This window comes from Triticum dicoccoides, chromosome 5B (assembly GCF_002162155.2).
Source record: "Triticum dicoccoides isolate Atlit2015 ecotype Zavitan chromosome 5B, WEW_v2.0, whole genome shotgun sequence".
In the NCBI taxonomy this organism is placed as follows: domain Eukaryota; kingdom Viridiplantae; phylum Streptophyta; class Magnoliopsida; order Poales; family Poaceae; genus Triticum; species Triticum dicoccoides.
Genome location: NC_041389.1, coordinates 457043607 through 457064942, shown reverse-complemented (window position 1 = coordinate 457064942; position 21336 = coordinate 457043607). Strand labels below are relative to the sequence as shown.

The 21336-nt window shown below is 44.1% G+C and overlaps 1 protein-coding gene across 1 annotated transcript; it reads right to left on the bottom strand.

Annotated features, from left to right (window-relative positions):
* Nucleotides 1-476: 476 nt before the first annotated feature.
* LOC119305750 lies at nucleotides 477-4714 on the bottom strand. The gene is made up of 4 exons (XM_037582190.1): nucleotides 4568-4714; nucleotides 1556-1702; nucleotides 1044-1484; nucleotides 477-966 (listed from the first exon to the last, which is right to left on the bottom strand). The coding sequence occupies exons 2-4, from the start codon at nucleotides 1700-1702 to the stop codon at nucleotides 958-960; spliced, it is 597 nt and encodes a 198-aa protein (XP_037438087.1). The 5' UTR covers nucleotides 4568-4714; the 3' UTR covers nucleotides 477-957.
* Nucleotides 4715-21336: the final 16622 nt, after the last annotated feature.

Below are 21336 nucleotides of genomic sequence, written 5' to 3'. Positions count from 1 at the left end.
CGGGATACATCGTCGTCTCCGCGTGCCTCGGTTATCTCTTACCCGAGACCCTTTACTTATGCACTTTACTTTGTGATAGCCATATTGTTCTTTGTCATATATCTTGCTATCACATAGTTACTTATCTTGCTTAGCATAAGTTGTTGGTGCACATAGGTGAGCCTAATTGTTGTAGGTTTTGTGTTTGATAAATTAACCGCTAGGTTTATTCCGCATTTGTTCAAGCCTAATCCGTAATTATTTTAAAAGCGCCTATTCACCCCCCCCTCTAGGCGACATCCACGATCTTTCAGCAACGAAGACAAGGACTAGCGATCAAGCCTGGGACAAGGACAAGGACTAGCTAAACTGGGGAAAGTTCCTCAGCGGAAGGCCACCAGCTCACGGTAGGAGATATGCATGGACTTTTTCATACTGAAATAGGAAAACTAAATTAACCCAAACATAATTTTATAAACAGGTCATTAAAAGTTTATATAAACCTGGCACTAGTAGTTTTTGCTATCCGAACAATCCTTCATTTAATGCTAATCAAGGATGAAACTTCCAGTGGCTTTGAAACAGTAGCGATACGAGTCGCAAGGACGACACAAGGGGCGTGCCTGGCATGTAAAGTTTTGCTACAAAAAAGACTAGACTTCCGATAAAACTAGCCCAGTTTACATTGTTTAACTACTACACTACCATACAGAGTTTCTAAGAGACTTGACTTCCAATAGCATTGCGACCCTCTTTCCAACAGATCATGACAAAAGATCATTCCATCCAGGTTTATCTTCAAGCAGCACTTAAACAATTCCATCCAGGTTCAACCATGCTGAAAGACTACACCAACATAAAGAGTTTCTAAGAGACTTGACTTCCAGTAGCATTGCGAGCCTCTTTCCAACAAATCATGACAAAAGATCATTCCGTCCAGGTTTATCTTCAATCAACGCTTCACCATTCCATCCAGGTTCAACCATGCTGAAAGATCATTTTCGTTGTCAAACAAAAATTCAATAATGGAGTACAAAAATGAAGCATGGGGAAAATTTACTTACGAAGCCGATAGTAATAAACCCAAGCATGAAAACCAACGAGAAAAACAATAGAGCAGCAGCAATGATGCAGAAGACCCCCTCCGTAAGTAGGTAGCAATAAAGCGCGCATGTGACATTCAAGAGAATGACTTCCAGGATCATAATCACCACGAGCATGGAGAACCACTTTGTGCGATGTACAGTGGCATGAGCCACTGCTGTAGCGCAGCTTGTGAAAAGGAAACAAAACATTGTTCCCAAGATAAGAAAAGATTGAATCATATTGGGAGGAGAAGTAGCACTCTCAGTAGGAGGAGCGGCTGTTGAAGTAGTGTTAGCAGCATCTGCGTTGACATTCATCGAATGCATTGACATGTAAGCCAAAGTGATAGCGAACGCATTCATCGCATTTAAACCGGCGCCGGCAAACAGCGTAAACGCTTTTGAAGCTTCAATGAATGACTGCAATAGATCCAAATACCACACTTTAATATCACATGAATATAATATTTTTTCACAAATTCAGTTAGTACCTTCTTACGCTCAGATAGCGCATCGAAAGGTGACTTTTCCTTGAGCTCCTGGATCAATTTCTCAATAGCTTGAGTGAGCTTTACAGTGGCCTCTGGGTTCAATTGCTCGATGGCTTCAATGAGCCTTACAGAGTTTTTTTTATCCATCTGCCAACGACCACAATTAACAGAAAAACAAAAGATAATTTAGTGCCACAAATAAAAATCTAAAACAAAAGGAAAATCTGTCACCAAAAGATAATTTAGTATTCCTATGTTTTTCCTTCCATATTTCCAATGAATCAATGAGACAAGTTATAAGTCAATGCTACATTACTCTTTTATTATTTGTAATGAACCTATTTTTATTAAAATAATTGTTTAACAAATAAGTCTGTACCAGAAATAAATAACTAAAGAACAAACTATAAAGCAGCAACAAACAGAGCAACTTCTTGTATGTGGAGAATTTTCATTTTAAAGGGAATAGTACTGTAGCAATATAAATGGAACAATATAATGCAAAGGAGGTGTCTCTTAATAGAACTAGAAGTAACTTGACAAAACCGAAAACAGAACATTATCATAACTAGTCTAAGAACTCTACCAAGCATTTGCCCTTAACATGCAGTGCTCCTGCATGTTCTTGGGTAAAAAACGAGCTCTCCAAATTCAGAATGCTTGTACAACCAGCAACACAAGCAGATATTTGAATATTTGCTATTGACTTATATAAATATATTTGTATCAGATATAAGATCTACTACATTCGACCCCAAACATTGCACTAAGTGCTATCGTTAGTAATAGATTTGAAGTAGTCTTCTCTGTAACACTGAATCCAACATTATTAAGGTATTTCACTGGGTCTACCATCTGCCATAAATAAACAAGAATGATATGCTTGTGCCCAAGTATTAAAACCCAGAAGGAAACATAATTTATGTAACTGAACTTTGAATAGAAGCAACTACAACAAAATGTAGCCATCAACTACACATAAACTCAAGTCACTAAGGTGCATATAGGCAATGGTACGACAGCCACTATCTGGCTCAACCTTTGGCAACTGCAGAACTGTAATCTGGAAATGAAAGTAAATGAAGGACAAAAGGTGAGAAATTGAATCAACGTGGCTATTTCAAAAATAAAAAGGCCCAATCAGTCCACCAGAACAGGAGTCCGGGGGAAATCAAAGTCAAATCTGAACCCAAACAACGCAAACAGATTATGAAGCAGCAACGAACTAGTTCCAATTCCAAGCCAATGTTCCTATCGACGCAAAAGTATGTGGCAAGTGTAGAAGCGGAGATTTATCTGCCAAATAATAGATCCATAATAAAGCAAATGCCTTGCAAAGTTGCATACTCAAAATAATCGAAACTCGCGTGCACCAGTAGAGCATGAGATTATTGCACCAAAACCTCCCGAGTAGAGCAGCTTGATCACGGAATAAGAACCAAACACCTAACCGGTCGTGAAGAAAAAAATCGCACAAATATGAGCGCACCGAATCCCCAACTAGATTACAGGACGGGCTGACGATCTCAATCATTGAGAGATGAAAACCACTAGGATCAGGGGCAGTGTCTGCAATATCACACAACAATCTCGAACTAAACAACCCGGAACCCCCAACCCCTGACCAATCACATCAGGCAGAACACAAATCCCCCAAAACGCTCGCCGAATCGAACCAAACACGCATTGTGGGACTGAGCAAGCGAGACAAGCACTATTACCAGGCTCCGGAGATCAATCACACAAACTATCAAAGCAACCGACCTCGAACCCAAAGCAACGCAAAACCCTAAACCGCCCACATTACACAGAACAATAATCCCTATCAAATCGAACCAAACACGCGCCGTGGAACAAGCACCAGCACCGCGCTCAGAAATCAAATGTATAAACATCTCGCAACCAACCACCTAGCAGAAACATATGGTGGAGCTCCCATCACTTCAGGGTCAGTTGAGGAAACATATGGTGGAGCTCCCAGGAAAGGATGGATCGTGCAAATGCCTACAACAGTAAAATGACAGGGGGCCAAAGCAATTTTAAGAAAACTCTGACCCAATAAAACACCCCCACAGATGTATCGTTTAAACCTTGGGAACAGTGGCAAAGATGCATGATGGAAACAGGGTATAAGAAAGTTCCAGGAACACACTACAAGCACCTGGAAGTTCCACACTTGCCAAATCTGAACCCAAACGACGCAAACAGATCAATGAACTAGTACCGATTCCAAGGCAATGTTCCTCTCGATCCAAAAGTATGTGGCAAGTGTGGAAGCAGAGATTTATCTGCCAGATAATACAGCCATAATAAAGCAAATGCCTTGCAAAGTTGCAGTAGAGCATAGATTACTGCACCGAAACCTCCCGAGTAGAGCAGTTTGATCACGAAATAAGAACTAAACACCTAACTGGCCGTGAGGAAAAAAATCGCACAAATATGAGCGCCACGAAACCCCAACTAGATCACAGGGGCGGCCTGACGACCTCAACCGTCCAGAGATGAAAACCACTAGGAACAGGGGCAGCGTCTGCTATACCACACAACAATCTCGAACTAAACAACCCGGAACCCCCAACCCCTGACCAATCACATCAGGTCAGGCAGAATACAAATCCCCCAAAATGCTCGCCAGATCGAACCAGACACGCTCTGTGGGACCGAGCAAGCGAGACGAGCACTGTTACCGGGCTCCGGAGATCGATCACACAAGCTATCGAAGCAGCCGACCTCGAATCGAAAGCAACGCAAAACCCTAAACCGCCCGCATTACGCAGAACACTAATCCCCTACCAAATCGAACCAAACACGCGCCGTGGAACGAGCACCAGCGCGGCGCTCAGAAATCAAATGTACAAACATTTCGCAATCAACCACCTAGCGGAACCCCTCCCACCACCACCACCCGCACCCCCAAAAAAATGGCCGCATGTCCGAGCCACAAAACCCCGCACCAGATCGAACCAGCGCTACGGAACCAAACGATAGGAGCACGAGCAGATACGAACTTACCCCCCGCAGCTCGCCCGAAGATGGAACCCTCCCGCCGCCGGCTCCGCCCCCGTCCTCGCCTCCGCGGCTGTGGGAGATGGAGGGAAGAAGTGAAAAAGGAAGGCGGGGCGGCGGACACGAGACGGCAGGGGTTGGGATTTGGGAACGGGACCGACTGACGCTTCGGGCCTTCAGTTCTCCGCACCGTGAACACGCAGATCTGGTCCGTCGGTTTGGAGATAAACGGTTGATTACGGTGTTTCTCCTTCGCTGTAAGTGTTTTCCGTGGCCAAACCAGAGCGGGGCGGGCGTGGGTTGCTGGTGGGCTGGTGCGTATTTGCTGGTGGCGGTGGCCGGTGGCTGACGCGTGGGCCAGGCCAGCGATGTAGGTAAATCCGAGTTTTAGGAAAATCCGAGTTAGTTTGGGGGGAGGGCTCCGCGCCAATGGAAAATTGAGGGTGAGATGGAGAAGTTTGGGGGGAGGACTACCCAGATCCTGTAAAACGCGCTGGCTCAGAAAATAACCGTTGTTTTACGGTTCCGAGCAGAAAAAATGACCCGGGCAGTTCCCACACAAATGCCTTGCCGGATTTTTCTTCTTCTCAGGGAAGCTATATATTCGACCCGTCAAGCCGCATATGTGCAACTTTTGCCCCACTCCCCCTATTTTTGGCGGGCGGAAGTTTTAACTCGCGCGCTTCATTCCGCTGCCCTCGGTTCTTGCTTCCCCTAGCCACCCTGCGCCGTCGGTTCTTGCTACCCCCAGCCACCCATGCTCATGAAAGATTACTTCGCCGAGGTACCGACCTATCCGACTCATCTCTTCCATAGGCATTATCGAATGCGTAGATCTCTTTTTGTTCACGTTATGGGAGCTTGGGAGCAAAACTCTCTTTTTTTCACTCGCAAAAGGAATGTCGATGGTTTGCTAGGGTTTCGTTCGTACCAAAAGATATCAGCGACAATGAGAGTGATAGCATATGGCACTCCGACTCGCTACACCAGTGAGTATCTTCGCATTGGAGAAGATACCACGCTCAAATGTGTCCGGGTGTTTGCTAAGGTTTTGATTCGGCTTTCTGGTCTTGAGTATCTCTGAGCTCCCAATGAGGAGGACACAAATAAGTTGATGACGATGAATGAAGCAAAAGGATGGTCGGCGCGGCAGTACACTGGCCATAAACATGATCCCGCTATTGTGCTCGAAGCTGTGACTTCGCATGACTTGTAGATTTGGCATTGCTTCTTTGGATTGCGGGGTTCTCTTGATGATATCAAGGTATTGCAGAGATCACATCTTTTTTGCTTGCTAGTGGAGATGCTTCGGCTTGCAACTACACCGTCTGATGACATGACTATACCATGGGGTATTATCTTGCCGTCATTACTATCCTTCGTGGTCAACATTTGAGAAGACCATAAGTAAGCCAAAAGGCATGAAGCATGTCGAAAAGATATTGAGAGGGCATTTGGTGTGTTGCAAGTTCGGTTTGCCATTGTTTGAAGTCATGCTCGCTTCTAGGATAGAAATCCCTCTCAAATATTATGGTTGCATGTGTAATTCTACACCACATGATTATCGATGCGAGGGATTTAAACTTCTACGACAATATTGGTACTCGTGTCAAGCCTACCAAGGACGGGATCTGATCCTTGTATTTCTGGAGACCTACCGACAGATTGAGGACAATAGCACACACACCCAGCTCCGTGGTAATCTCACTGAGCACCGGTGGCAACTGTATGGGAGACCGACTCCCATTTTATTCATTTCATCTTATTTGTATTCATGTGTGGTTTGAATCATTCTTTTCATTCCGGACAATTAGTTATTGTGTTAATTATTTGGATTCGAACATTTGTTGTAATTGTGATGATTATTGTATTGTATGATGCTAAAACATTAGTAAGTTTGATTTATATTGCTATTGTATTCAGATATATGTTGTTTAAAAATCATGAATTTGTCTAAAACCCCCAAAACTAGTTTTGCGGTACCGCACAGTCTCGGGATCTATTTCACCCGAGTCCGTGCGGTATCACAAACTAGTTTTCGGGGTACCGTAGACTGATTTTCCGGGACACCTTTTCCAGTATTTGCTAGAGATGCTCTAACCAGCGCGAGGGACTTTTACTGAATTACCAACCGTGGGAGCGGTTCAGCGTTTTATGTGGTACCCCATGTTGTGCGTCTTGCATCATTACGTGTTATGGTGGACGCTTTTTACATCGAAATGTTTTTTTTTTGTTTTTAATTCGTGTAAGCATTTTTTTGTTTTCTATTCATTGGTTTATCTTGTGTTTTTTAGTTTTTTGTGCACATGTGTACTTCACGTGGGGAGTAAATGTGCTTCACGAGGGAGCATAGGTGTGCTTCATCCCTTGTGAGAGCTAGGATGTGCTTCATGTGGAAACAGAGTATACTCCACTCCACTCATGAGCAGCACAAGTTAGTTCACTTAGGGAGGGCAGTTTGTGTTTCATCCCTCGTGGGAGCACAAGTTAGTTCATTACCGAGCACATGTATAATGCACGTGGGGAGCACCTGTTAGTATTTGTTGGGAGCACACATTGAGAAGCTTAATTGGCTGGGAGCACAAGTTCTCAGGTTAGTTCACAAGTCAGACAATGGCGAGGCGAAAGAAACGGTTCGATTTGAAGATTTTGGATCGGTGATACTCTCTTGTTGCACACCATAGTCACCGGCGCTGCCATGACGCAATATTGGCAACAACACCAGATGGAGTAGCGGCACGCCGGCGGCAGCGACCGATCAAGTTGGAGCTCTGCTCACACGTCAAGCCGGCGCCGGTAGTGGCGCTCGTCTTCGTCAAATGCATGATCCTCTACCCCGAACAAGGAGGAGCACCTATAGGTGTTGTCCATACTCCCGTGGTATGTGGGGAATATAGTGCAGGAGCTGGGCGTCTACATCAGGTGCTTCATCGGAGATCTGACCAAGGAGATCCGGCACATACCGGCGCTAGACTTCTTCGATGGTGTGATCAAGAAGAATGATGACTCCACTGGTGCTATCGATGAGGGTGAAGCAGAGGAATGATGAGCCTTCAAAGGCGTCGATGGTCGCCGTTCCAGGGACGCATGGGGATGGGCAGATCTTGGCGATGCCGCTCCAGTGTCAATCATCAGTGTGTCAGAGCCGGTGGCCTGCACTACAAGAAAAAAAAGACATGCGTGACATTATGCCCGAACGAAAATATTTTTTGTCCATGACAATAATCTCTATTATAAAAAAAATGTAACGTTCCCATTTCACCTTTCTTTTCATCACCCCTTCGTCCAACCTTCCATGTATATGATAATCAATCACCTTAATTTACTTGCCTTCTGAACCAATTCTACTTTAATTTATTTATCATTCTTCTAATTAAAATATAAGGTAATTCACGGTCTAAATTTGATGAACATTTACTTACACAATCGCATTATTATTGACAGGTAAATCACAAGCTAACGTACTAACATATTTATATCATGTTGCAACACACGGGTATTGTTCTAGTTATGACAAAACACGTATCATCATGGATGTGGTGGTCACCTATTTCTATGACAAAAAGTTAGGACAGAAAATGGTTTTTTCATCCTGGGCGGGCCAGAAACGGACCTGCATGACGTTTTTTGGGCCCTCCATGACGTAAAAAAATTGTGGTAGAAATAAGGGCGAGAATTTTTCGGAGATTTCTCTGTATACGCTAGGTGGTTGGGCCCGAGCGATGCTGGGGTGGCTTGCATGTTTCTCTCGTACGCGCGTGTGTGCGAGCCCTTCTCTTACTGAACCCAAGCGATCCCTTCGCACTACTAAACCCGAGCGATCCCTCGCACTACTAAATCCGAGAGAGCCTTTTGCCCATTTCGCTTACTGAACCCGAGCGAGCCCTTTCACACATTGAATCCAAGCGATCCCTTTGCACTAATGAACCCGAGCGATCCCTCGCACTAATGAACCCGAGTGACTCGAGTCGTTGCGATCGTGCACGATAGTTTTGGATGCCCCGACCGATCATGCGTGCGATACGTGATGCTGGGAGACGTGATGAGTTGACCTAGCCAATTCGTTGGATGTTGATGAACAATCCCCATTGTTGTTGCGTGCCTACATCCAACCCCAGCCGATGGGGGTTGGATGAACATGACCCTGTGGTAGTAAGCGGTTGGCGCTGGATGAACAAGATCCCGAGGAGCACATGTTGTAGTACACCACACCCCAGCCGGTTGGGGGTGGATTAACATGCCCCCGTAAAGTCCGTATGCAATTGGCACTAGATGAACAAGACCTCGTTCTGCGGTATGCCACATCCCTTTCGATGAATAGGGCCCATTTTCGGTTGTAAGTGGCTGCCGCTGGATGAACAGGACCCCACTTTGGCCATTTTGCGATACACCAAACCCCTCCCGATGAACATGACCATGTTTCTGCCGTAGGCGGTCGGCGCTGGATGAACATGCACCAGTTTCAGTCGTTCTGCGCCATGCCACACCCCAGCCGGTGGGTAGTCGATGAACACAACACCGTTTCGGTCATTCCGCACTGACCGGTTGGCTCGCCTCCTGATGAACAGGGCGCCATTTCGGCTGTCCCGACCCAGCCGGTTGGCTCCTGATGAATAGGACATGTTCCCCGTTGATGTGTAACCCCCACCCCCCGTCCTACGCAGTCGTCCGTATATACGCGAGTCTGGCCAACCGGCATTTTCCAAATTATTCTTTAAAGAATCTCAATGAAATTCTTAAGTCCATTGCCTTTCATAAGATGAAGCCTAGTGATCCTAAGTTTGATGAATTTTTTTTGAACTTCGTGATCTTATGCGTGCTAAGGGTGATGTTGGTACTATTAGCAACATTATCATGGAAACCATTAGCATCCGCAAACTTGAACATGATGGTCCACGCAAGTATGTGACTTTTGGAGACAACTCCAAGGGTAAGGTACTTGGCCTTGGTAAGGTGGCCATATCCAATGATAGCTCCATTCAAAATGTTATGCTCGTTGAATCTCTTGGTTACGGTCTTCTTTCTGTATCTAGCTAGACTAGCCGACTTTGGTTCCAATGTTCTATTTACCGAAGTAGATTGCCAAGTATTTCGTCGAGATAATCATAACATGGTTTTTACCGGTATCCATAGAGGTGCTCTATATTGTTGATTTTACTAAAAGAGCCCAACCTCGCACTTGTCTTATTGCAAAATCTTCTAAAGGTTGGCTATGGCATAGAAGACGAGGACATTTTGGCATGTGAAATCTTGATAAACTTGTTAAAGGAGATCATATCCTTGGCGTTAAAGACGTTATATTTGACAAGGATAGACTTTGTAGTGCTGGCCAAGCAGGAAAACAAGTTGGAGGAAGTCATCCCGTGAAGAACATCATGACCACGAGAAGACCACTTGAGCTACTTCATATGGATCTCTTCGGTCCCAATGCCTATAAGAGCCTTGGTGGTAACTCTTTTGGTTTGGTCATTGTTGATGATTATTCAAGATTTACGTGGGTGTTCTTTCTTGATGACAAGTCTCAAGTACAACAGATCTTCAAGAACTTTGCTAGGAAGGACCAAACCAATTTGAAGTGAAGATCAAGAAGGTTCGGAGCGACAATGGAACAGAGTTCAAGAACGCCAATGTGGATACCTTTCTCGACGAAGAAGGCATCTCACATGAGTTTTTGGCTACGTACACGCCTCAACAAAATGGAGTTGAGGAAGAAACGTACACTTATTGAGATGGCAAGAACGATGCTAGATGAATACAAGATGCCTAAACACTTTTGGGCTGAAGCGGTTGAGACGGCTTGTCATGCTACAAATTGACTTTATCTTCACAAACTTCTAGGCAAGATGGCATACGAGCTACTCATCGGTAACAAACCCCAAGTTGGATACTTTCGAGGATTTGGCTCAAAGTGTTACATCCTTGATAAGCATCGTCGTTCAAAAATTGCTCCTAAACCTCATGAAGGTTTCCTACTCGGTTATGACTCAAACTCTCACACTTACCGTGTCTACAACAATTTCACTTGAAAGGTTAAAGAGACGGTAGATGTGAAGTTTGATGAATCTAACGGCTCGCAAGTAGAGCAATTGTCAATAACATAAAGCTAGAGTTCGCCCTACATCAAAATTATTTCGTCCTCCACCACGTCCATCCCATAATGGGACAGAGGAGTACTATAAAAGGGACACAACGTGATGGTGAAAACTTCAACAGAGCTTCTGCACCCTAGTCCACTTATCCTCAACGTTCATAGTCCTAGGGATATGAGTCAGCCTGGTCCGTTGGATGGCATCGTCCGTTACTTTCTCAGGGGATTACAGGGTCAGGCATGTTGATCGGCCAACTCCATAGATAGGGCACTGACCGCTGCGCACACCAGATAAGACCAAATGCATGTGGACGTTTTCGGTTGCGTGAGACATGTACATCACTGTGTTACTTCTTGAGCTTGCGTTGATTTTTCCCTTGAAGAGAAAAGGGTGATGCAGCAAAGTAGAGATAAGTATTTCCCTCAGTTAAGAACCAATGTATCAATCCAGTAGGAGGAACACACAAGTCTCCAATAGATGCACCTGCACAAACTAACAACCACTTGTACACAACGTGAAAAGGGGGTTCTCAATTCCTTCACGGTCACTAGCAAGAGTGAGATCAGATAAAGATAGGTATAGAAGATAAGTAAAAGTGTAAAATAAAGTAAAGATAAATAAATTATAGCAAGGTGATACGTCTCCAACATATCTATATTTTTTTATTGTTCCATGCTATTATATTATCTGTTTTGGATGTTTTATATGCATTATTATGCTATTTTATATTATTTTTGGGACTAACTTATTAACCTAGAGCCCAGTGCCAGTTTTTGTTTTTTCCTTGTTTTTGAGTTTCGCAGAAAAGGAATACCAAATGGAGTCCAAAGGGAATGAAACTTTATGATGATTTTTCTTGGACCAAAAGACACCCAGAGGACTTGGAGTCCAAGCCAAAAGAGCCACGAGGCGGTGGCAAGGGTGGAGGGCGTGCCCCCCTACCTTGTGCCCCCCTCGGGACTCCTTTGACCTACCTCTTCGTCCAATATATTCACATATATTCCAGAACCCTCTGAGAGAGCCAAACAAATACTTTTCCGCCGCTGCAACCTTCTGTTCCCGTGAGATCCCATCTTGGGGATTTTTCCGGCATCATGCTGGAGGGGGATTCCACTACAAAAAAAGACACATCCGTGACATTTTGGGCCAAACGAATTTTTTTCCTGTCATGCTTATGACACTTCTATGACGATAATTGTGACAAAATCCGGTATCATCATAGATGTGGTGGGCTCCTACTTCTATGACAAAAAAATCATGATAGAAAATGGGCTTTTCGTCCTGGGCGGGCCGGAGACGCAGCTGGATGACATTCTTTGGGCAGTCCATGACGGAAAAAATCGTGACAGAAGCGAGGGCGAGGAAAATATCATGGAGTTCCCGGCTACGATGGATGGTCGGGGCCGAGCGATGCACGGAGGTTTGCGCGTTTATCTCATACACGTACGCGCATGTGTGCGAGGTGTTGCGCTCTAACTGAACCCGAAGCGATGCGTTGGACTCTAACTGAACCCGAGCGATTACACAAGCTACGTTACTGAACCCCGATCGATTCCTTGCTGTTAACTGAACCTGAGTGATTCCTCCGCTACTGCTGTTAACTAAAGCCGATCGAAGCTGCCTCTTGATGAATAGTTCCCGGTGGGGGTTGGATAAACAGGATCTTGTGGTAGTAGAGGTCGTTACCGCTGGATGAACAGGACCCCGATCGAGGAGGCTTGGGGGTGGATGAACAGTAGCCGGTGGAGGGACCCCGTACATGGAGGGCTGGTTGAACAGGACCCTATGGAGGGGCTGGTTGAACAGGACCCCATGGAGGGCTGGTTGAACATTAGCCGGTGGAGGCTGGATGAACAGGACCCCGTGGAGGGCTGGATGAACAGTAGCCGGGGAGGCGGGATGAACAGGACCCCATGGATCAACAGTAGCTGGTGGAGGCTGGAGGAAGTCGATGGTGGATGAACAGTAGTAGGTGGAGGCTGGAGGAAGTCGAGGTGGATGAACAGTAGCCCGTGGAGTCTCGTTTTGCGGTACGCCACACCCCTCCCGATCAACAGGACCCCGTTTCGACCGTAGGCACTCCAACACTAGTAAGCTTCCTCCGTTTTGCGGTACACCACACCCCTCCCAATGAACAGAACCCTGTTTCGACCGTACGCAGTCGAACACAAGTCTGTTTCCTCCATTTTGCGGTACGCCAGACCCTTCCCGATGAACATGACCCCGTTTCGATCGTACGCGGTCGAACAGAAGGCCCGTTTCCTTCGTTCTGCGGTACGCCATACCTCGTTTCGGCTGTTTCGTCTAAGCCGGTTGGCTCCCGATGAACACGGCGTATTTTGTTGCCTCCCGATGAACACAACGCATTCTGTTGCCTCCCCAGGAACACGATGCAGTTTCTCCATTCAAAACCAGCCGGTTGGCTTCCGATGAACATGATTAGTCGTTGTACGCATTAGAGACCCCGCCCGTATGTATGTATGTAGCCGTATTTACTATCTTGCAGCATGGCCATACGTACGTGTGCACGATATAGACGGGACTGCGTGACATGCTATGTCGGCGCCTCTACTTCAACACGTGTCGCTCCTTACTCGGCCACGGTACATCGCTGCAGAGACACCGATCGACCGCTATGTACGTACACGTTCGCGGCCGGACAGATAACGCTACCTTCGCTTCAACCTGGTGGGTGCAAGCTGTCAGGGGTAAGAAGGCAGTTCCTTCCATACGAAGATAAAGCCAGTGGGTCCCAGCTGTCAGGGGGAAACGTTTTTTCGCGAAATACAGAGACCCTTCCGATTGGTCCGAGGTGTCAGGTGGAGGAATCACTATTTTGCGCGTAATAAGGAGGCACTTCCTTGCTTGCAGCCATGGACCCAGTTGTCAGCCTCTCCACTTACAGTCCTCTTCTGATGGATGTCGTTCGTTGACCGCCTTGATGACGTCGTACCGCCTGAGAGCACCAAGGTGGTGGATGATGGCGCGACTTAGGAAGGGAACGACCCGGAGCCGGGGATGCCCACGTGGAGGGGAGTATGAGGGTTGACTGCTTCGGCTGCGGTTTGAGGCTGTTGTCTCCAGAGAATAACATGGGGTGGGGGTGAGTAGAGGGAAGGCCTGGCCAGTAGTAGTATGGTCGGGCGGTGAGGCCTGCGCGGCAGCACGAGCGGCCACGGGAGGCTGGAGCAGGCGGTACGGCGGGCGCAGGTTTGGGTGGCTGGAGCAACAAGACCATAGGTTCAAGACGTAGCTTGGCCGTTGGATTAACATCGAATGGCCAGTGCAGCCAGAATCGTTTATTGACTAAGTTGACAAAGCCCTGCGTACACGTTAACTTAGTAGGCCCACAAGTCAGCCTCCAAATCTGCTGGGTCCCAGCTTGCAGGGGGAATCAATTTTTTTGCATAATAAGGTGGCATTTCCTTGCGTGCGAAGATGTTTTCTGGGTTTTTTATTTCTTCTTTTTCGAGTTAGAATAAAAAAGAAAATAATTTAGGATCTTCGGTACAATCTATATTTTCACCAAAAGTATCATAATAAAGCTGGTGGGTCCCAGCTGTCAGGGAGAGGAACTTTTTATTTCCGCATAATAAAGGAAGCACTTCCTGGCGTGCATGCTTTTGGAATCACATACCTTAACACCAATATTCTTACTAACCACAAACGTTTACTAGTACCTCCCATGTATTCCACCTCTATATCGCAAAACTATTGCAAGGAATCAAACATATCATATTCAGTGATCCACAAATTTTATGTAGGATTTTATGACTAACCATGCAATTGACCAATTCCTGTTGACTCTCTAAATAGATATAAGTGAAGCATGAGAGTTTAGTTCTTTCTACAAAAGATCATGATCTAATAAATATAAGTGAAGCAAAAGAGCATTCTACAAACAACGGTTTTCTATGTGAAGAGAAACAGGCAATCCAAACTTCAGATGATATAAGTGAAGCACATGAAGCATTCTATAAAGCTACACTCAAAAGATATAAGTGAAGTGCAATGAGCATTCTATAAATCAACCATGGACTATCTCATACCAGCATGGTGCATAAAAGAAAAGTGAAAACTAAATGCAAAAGATGCTCCAAGATTTACACATAACACATGAACGAAACGAAGACGAAAACATACCGATACTTGTTGAAGAAAGATGGGATGCCTTCCGGGGCATCCCCAAGCTTAGATGCTTGAGTCTCCTTGAATATTGACTTGGGGTGCCTTGGGCATCCCCAAGCTTGAGCTCTTGCCTCTCCCCCTTCTCCTCATATCGAGACCTCCACGATCTTTGATCACTTCATCCACACAAAACTCAACAGAAAGCTCGGTAAGATCCATTAGTACAATAAAGCAAATCACTAATCTAACTACTGTTGCAAACCAATTCATAATTTTTTTGCAGTGTAGATACTGTAATATAACTTTTCCATGGCTCATACCACCGATAGAATCGATAGTTTCATCAAAACAAGCAAAACAATGCATAAAAACAGAATATGTCTTAAATAGGATAGTTTGTTGTAATATGAACATTCACCATACTTCTGGTACTCCAAAAATTCTGAAAAATTAGGAAAAAAATAAAAACTTTGTATGGCAAGACTGTGCAGAAAGTTTCAGAAAGTTTCGACGTTCGAGTAAAAAAATGTTGGTAAAGTTTCTGTTTTTGCACCGCACATACCAGCAAGCAATATACTCATCCTAAAGGCAAATCTTGGCAAATTATTTTTATAATACAATGGAATTGTACAAGGGGATAATTATTGTTGTGAGAATCTTCATGAAAAATTCTACATTGTTTCCATGAGCATGAACACAAGTGTTCAAGGTCGACCCTCACTTCTCCAATGCATAACATCCAATCGCTTCTCTTTTGTGAAAAAGTTTTTAAGTTCCCCTCTATATTTTTTTGTTTTTAAACTTTATAAAAGCACTCAATAGAAATAAATTCCCCTCTAAAACTTCTGGTTTGTCTCCCTAGCAGCGCTTTCTTCAAAGCCATTAAGCTAGGCATAAAGCGCTCAAGTAATGAATCCACCCGGATCCCAAGGTATATCAAAGCCAATTTTGTAATGATTTGGCATTTAGTAGCGAGCACAAAGCAACATATATCATGCAATGACAAAGTCTAACTTTCTTCCTATGCATCGGCATGTCATACAAGAACAATTCATGCACATCAAGTAAAGGCCAATACATAGCATAAGCAGTTTCTTGCAATTTTATCGTGTTGGAAACATAAAGAGGTGGAGATGTAGTTCCTCTCTCATAATAATTGCAAGTAGGAGCAGCAAGCACATGCATATTATATTCATCAAAATCATCGTGTGTAGTGGTAGAACGCAACCCATCAATGTAATCCTTAATAAGTGCCAACTTTTTCGATATTGTGTAGTTTGGAGAATTCAAAAAGATAATAGGACTATCATGTATGGGTGCAATAGAAACAATTTAATTCTTAACATAAGGAACTATAGCAAGTTCATCTCCATAAGCATAATTCAAATTGGCATCTTGGCCACAAGCATAGCAAGCATCAAGTTCATCAAAAAAGGATATTTCAAAAGAATCAACGGGATCATAGAAATTATCATAACATTGATCCTTCGGTAAGAACGAAGGGAAATTAAATATTGTATGGGTTGAAGAGTTACACTCTTTAGAAGGTGGGCACGGGTAGCTAATCCGCTCTTCCTCCATTTGTTCTTCGCTTGCCTCGTCATCTTTTTCATCCAATGAGCTCATAGTTTCATCAATTCCTTCTTCCGTAGACTCCTGCAAAATATTAGTCTCTTCTTGGACAACGGATACTTTCTCAATAAATATATCCATATCGGAATTGTATTTACAATTATCATAGCAATATTTAAGGATGGAAAAAATTTCAGGTCTATAAACATCATCATCAAAAGCTTCATACTTTAAAAACAAAGATTCAATTTCATAAGCACCCTTAAAAGCAAGAAATTCTTCTATTCGTTCCACATCATAATAATCATATCTACCATTAGCATAATAAGCCAAGGTTTCATTATCACTGAATTTGCATGAAAAGGGAAGGAGTGGAGCGTTCATCCTAGAGCAACAAGTATAATCATATCTCAAGCATAACTCCCGAGCATACCAATGCATATGAATTTGATCCTATAACAATTCCCCTTTATGAGTCAAGCGATAATCCCTATAGTATTCATGTTGATCCAACGTTACTCCCATTATATAGTTGAATGGGGTTTTCTCAGGATTATCAAAGTAGTGCATAATATCTTTCACATAACAAGCATCAAGAGTTTTAGGAGGTTCCCCATCTCCATGAGTAGCAAGTACCACTAATTTTTTTTGGTGTTTCATGTTCCATATCCATCACTAAAGATAGAGAACAACTTAGAACAGGAAATAAAAACTAATTAGTGATAAAGCAAACAAGCACACATGAGAATATTCACCCCACGCTATTGCTCCCCGGCAATGGCGCCAGAAAAAGGTCTTGATAACCCACAAGTATAGGGGATCGTTTGTAGCCTTCTTTGATAAATAAGAGTGTCGAACCCAACGAGGAGCTAAAGGTAGAACAAATATTCCCTCAAGTTCTATCGACCACCGATACAACTCTACGCACACTTGACGTTTACTTTACCTAGAACAACTATGAAACTATTTTGCAAGGATAAAACTACAAGTACTTTGCGAGAATAAAACAACGAATAAATTGCGAGACGGTAAAAGTGGATAGCTTTTGTCAATAAGAAAGTCATTTGTCCCTAGGCAATCGATGACAAGTACCGGTAATCGTTCTTGCAATTCTATATGAGGGAGAGGCATGAGCTAACATACTTTCTCTACTTGGATTCATATGCACTTATAATTGGACCCCTAGCAAGCATCCGCAACTACTAAAGATCATTAAGGTCGTGAAACGCAACCATAGCATTAAGTATCAAGTCCTCTTTATCCCATACGCCATAACCCACTTATCCGCGTTTGGGCTACTGTCATCCCCCGCAACACTGACAATAAGCAAACCATGAACGTATTGCAACACCCTACAGCGGGGGCCCCTCACGTTTGCGTGAGACGGAGGGCATCGTAGGACAGCACCATAAATAAAATATACAATCATACCAACCAAGATCACGATTAACCCACAGGACAAAACAGATCTACTCAAACATCATAGCATAACCATATATCATTGGGAAATAATATATGGAGTTGAGCACCATGTTTAAGTAGAGATTACAGCGGGGAGAAGAGGTGTTACACCGCTGCATAGAGGGGGAGAAAGTTGGTGTTGACGGTAGCAAGATTGTCGATGTAGATCGCCATCACGATCCTTGCCCAGGCGGCACTCCGGCGCCACCGGGAGAGAGGGGGAGAGAGCCCCCGTCCTTCTTCTTATTCCTTGGCCTCCCCCTAGATGGGAGGAGAGTTCCCCCTCTAGTCCATAGCCTCCATGTCGGCGGAGGGGCGAGAGCCCCTTCGAGATTGGATCACCCTCTCTATTCTCTTCTATTTTGCATTCCCCAGATCTGGCCTTAACCATTTCTTAAATTCCTAGAGATCCGTAACTCCGATTGCGCTGACGATTTTTTTCCATAAATTATATTTCTTGCGCCAGAAGAAGGGCCCCAACCGACATTCGAGGAGGGCACAAGATACCTGGGCGTGCCTGGCACCCCCAAGTGCGCCCTAGTGGGTTGTGGGCACTGTGGGCCCCCGTTTGTGTTGATTCCACCTCCCAAAAATCACATATATTCCAAAATAATTCTCCCTAAATTTTTATCGCGTTTGGACTTTATTTGATATGTATTTTCTGCGAAGCAAAAAAATGCAACAAACAAGAACTGGCACTGGGCACTGGATCAATAGGTTAGTCCAATAAATCATATAAATTGTTGCCAAAAATATATAGAAGTTGTATAATATTGGCATGAAACAATCAAAAATTATAGATACGATGGAGATGTATCAGCCACAGACTACATTACAAACCGAACAACGTACCCAACCCCAAGCCTGGTTCAATACGTACGATGTCGGTTTCCCAACTTCGAGGCGGCGGCGGGGGGGGGGGGGTGTCTTCCAACGCATGCGCTCAAACTTTATTTGGTCTAACATGGCACACATAGCAATAGGAAACCATCATGGTCAAAACCTTCTCGTTGTTGGGTCAAAGGGATAGATTGTGTGGGCCCCCCTCATTATCAGTAAATGATAATATATACCTCGGGAAGCCCACAGATATGTGTAGCGTCTATAAACCGAACAAGGGAGACATGCTCGATCAAAACACCCTACCACCTATACCCTTCATGCGACCTGAAAAAGGTTTATATAATCACCATGACATGTCACTATAGAGTCAATCATTCTTTAATTTTTAGAGCAAAAAATAACCAATAAAAACATAGTCTACAAATTAGTAAAACAAGGATCCCAAGGTTTATATGATCGCCATGACAGGTCACTATAGACATAATTATCTCTTTATCTCTATAATGATTGTGTCATAGCATTTAAATGAAGCCTTATGCAACTTCCCACCGGGTCACCCATCCTTGGACTACTCCAGCCCGAGCACGCTTAACTTCTGTGTTCTATTCGACTAGGCTAGCAGATGGGAAGCCGTACCTTGTTGATAGGAATTGCCTCCTTGCCTTTAAAGTGTTTCACGCTGGTCACCCTATGGGACCTACTCCCTCCTATTACACACATTTGTGCTTTTAGAAACTATGTACGATATTACATGGCCGGTGTGTCGCCGCCTAGCCTTCAATGAGCATTGACACTGGTAGCAGGAAAATGATGGGAGAAGAGGCAGGAAACCGATGAGAGGAGTGGCGGGAAATGGTAGCCTGTTTGGATATATAGCAACATTAATATTGAAAACTTAGTAGAGAAGGAAGCGTGAGCTAGCACGATGCATGTGATGACCCACAAGTATAGGGGATCTATCGTAGTACTTTTGATAAGTAAGAGTGTCGAACCCAACGAGGAGTAGAAGGAAATGACAAGCGGTTTTCAGCAAGGTATTCTCTGCGAGCACTGAAATTATCGGTAACAGATAGTTTTGCGATAGAATAAATCGTAACGGGTAACAAGTAAATAAAGTAACTAGGGTGCAGCAAGGTGGCCCAATCCTTTTGTTAGCTAAGGACAAGCCTGGACGAACTCTTATATAAAGCAAAGCGCTCCCGAGGACACATGGGAATTGCTATCAAGTTAGTTTTCATCATGCTCATATGATTCACATTCGTTACTTTGATAATTTGATATGTGAGTGGACTGGTGCTTGGGTGCTGCCCTTCCTTGGACAAGCCTCCCACTTATGATTGACCCCTCTCGCAAGCATCCACAACTACGAAAGAAGAATTAAGGTAAACCTAACCATAGCATGAAACATATGGTTCCAAATCATCCCCTTACGAAGCAACGCATAAACTAGGGTTTAAGCTTCTGTCACTCTAGCAACCCATCATCTACTTATTACTTCTCAATGCCTTCCCCTAGGCCCAAATAATGGTGAAGTTTCATGTAGTCGACATTCACATAAAACCACTAAAAGAGAGACAACATACATCTCATCAAAATATCGAATGAATACCAAATCCACATGATTACTTATTGAAAGCACAAGTGCTCCCTAGGTGGTTTTGGTAATTAATGTCAACATATCTCTTGTTGGACTAACACTTTTATCTAGTATGTTTCAGATAAGTTCAACAATGGAGTGGCATGGACTAAAGGATGTGGGAACTCCTTCAAGATGCTAAGGACAAAGGATTGGCTCAAGCCTCAAGCTCAAGACTCTTCATTTTACATTTTAGTGATCCAAGATCACATTGAGTCTATAGGAAAAGCCAATACTATCAAGGAGGGATGAGGTGTTGCTTAATGAGCCTCTTGCTTCATGTGCTTTGTGATATGCTCCAAAACCCTCAGCTACCTACTCACATCCATAAATGACCTAAACCCAAAGCCAAAATCGGTCACACCGATTCTTCCTATCCGGCGCCACCGATTCCAAAAGTCATAGCCACTACCACAAACCCTAAGCAAATCGGTCTTACCGATAGGGATCTCGGTCTCACCGAGATGGGATTGTAATCTCTCTGTGTATGTTCATTACCAAAATTGGTCTCATCGAGATTGTGTAATCGGTACTGCCGAGATTACAATGCAAACCTTCTGGTTAACTTATTACCAAAATCGGTCTCACCGATTTTGTGTAATCGGTCAAACCGAGTTTGCCTGACCAACTCTCTGGAAAGCTTATCACCAAAATTGGTCTCACCGAGTTTGTGTAATCGGTCCTACCGAGATTACGTTATGCCCTAACCCTAACCATATCGGTCTCACCGAGTTGCATTTCGGTCCCACCGAAAACTCTAACGGTCACATTATTTGCTAAATCGGTATGACCGAGTTTAACGATTTGGTCCCACCGAGTTTGGTAGATTGTGTGTAACGGTTAGATTTTGTGTGGAGGCTATATATACCCCTCCACCTCCTCTTCATTCATGGAGAGAGCCATCAGACTGAACCTACACTTCCAACATATATTTTCCGAGAGAGAACTACCTACTCATGTGTTGAGGCCAAGATATTCCATTCCTACCATATGAATCTTGATCTCTAGCCTTCCCCAATTTGCTTTCCACTCAAATCTTCTTTCCA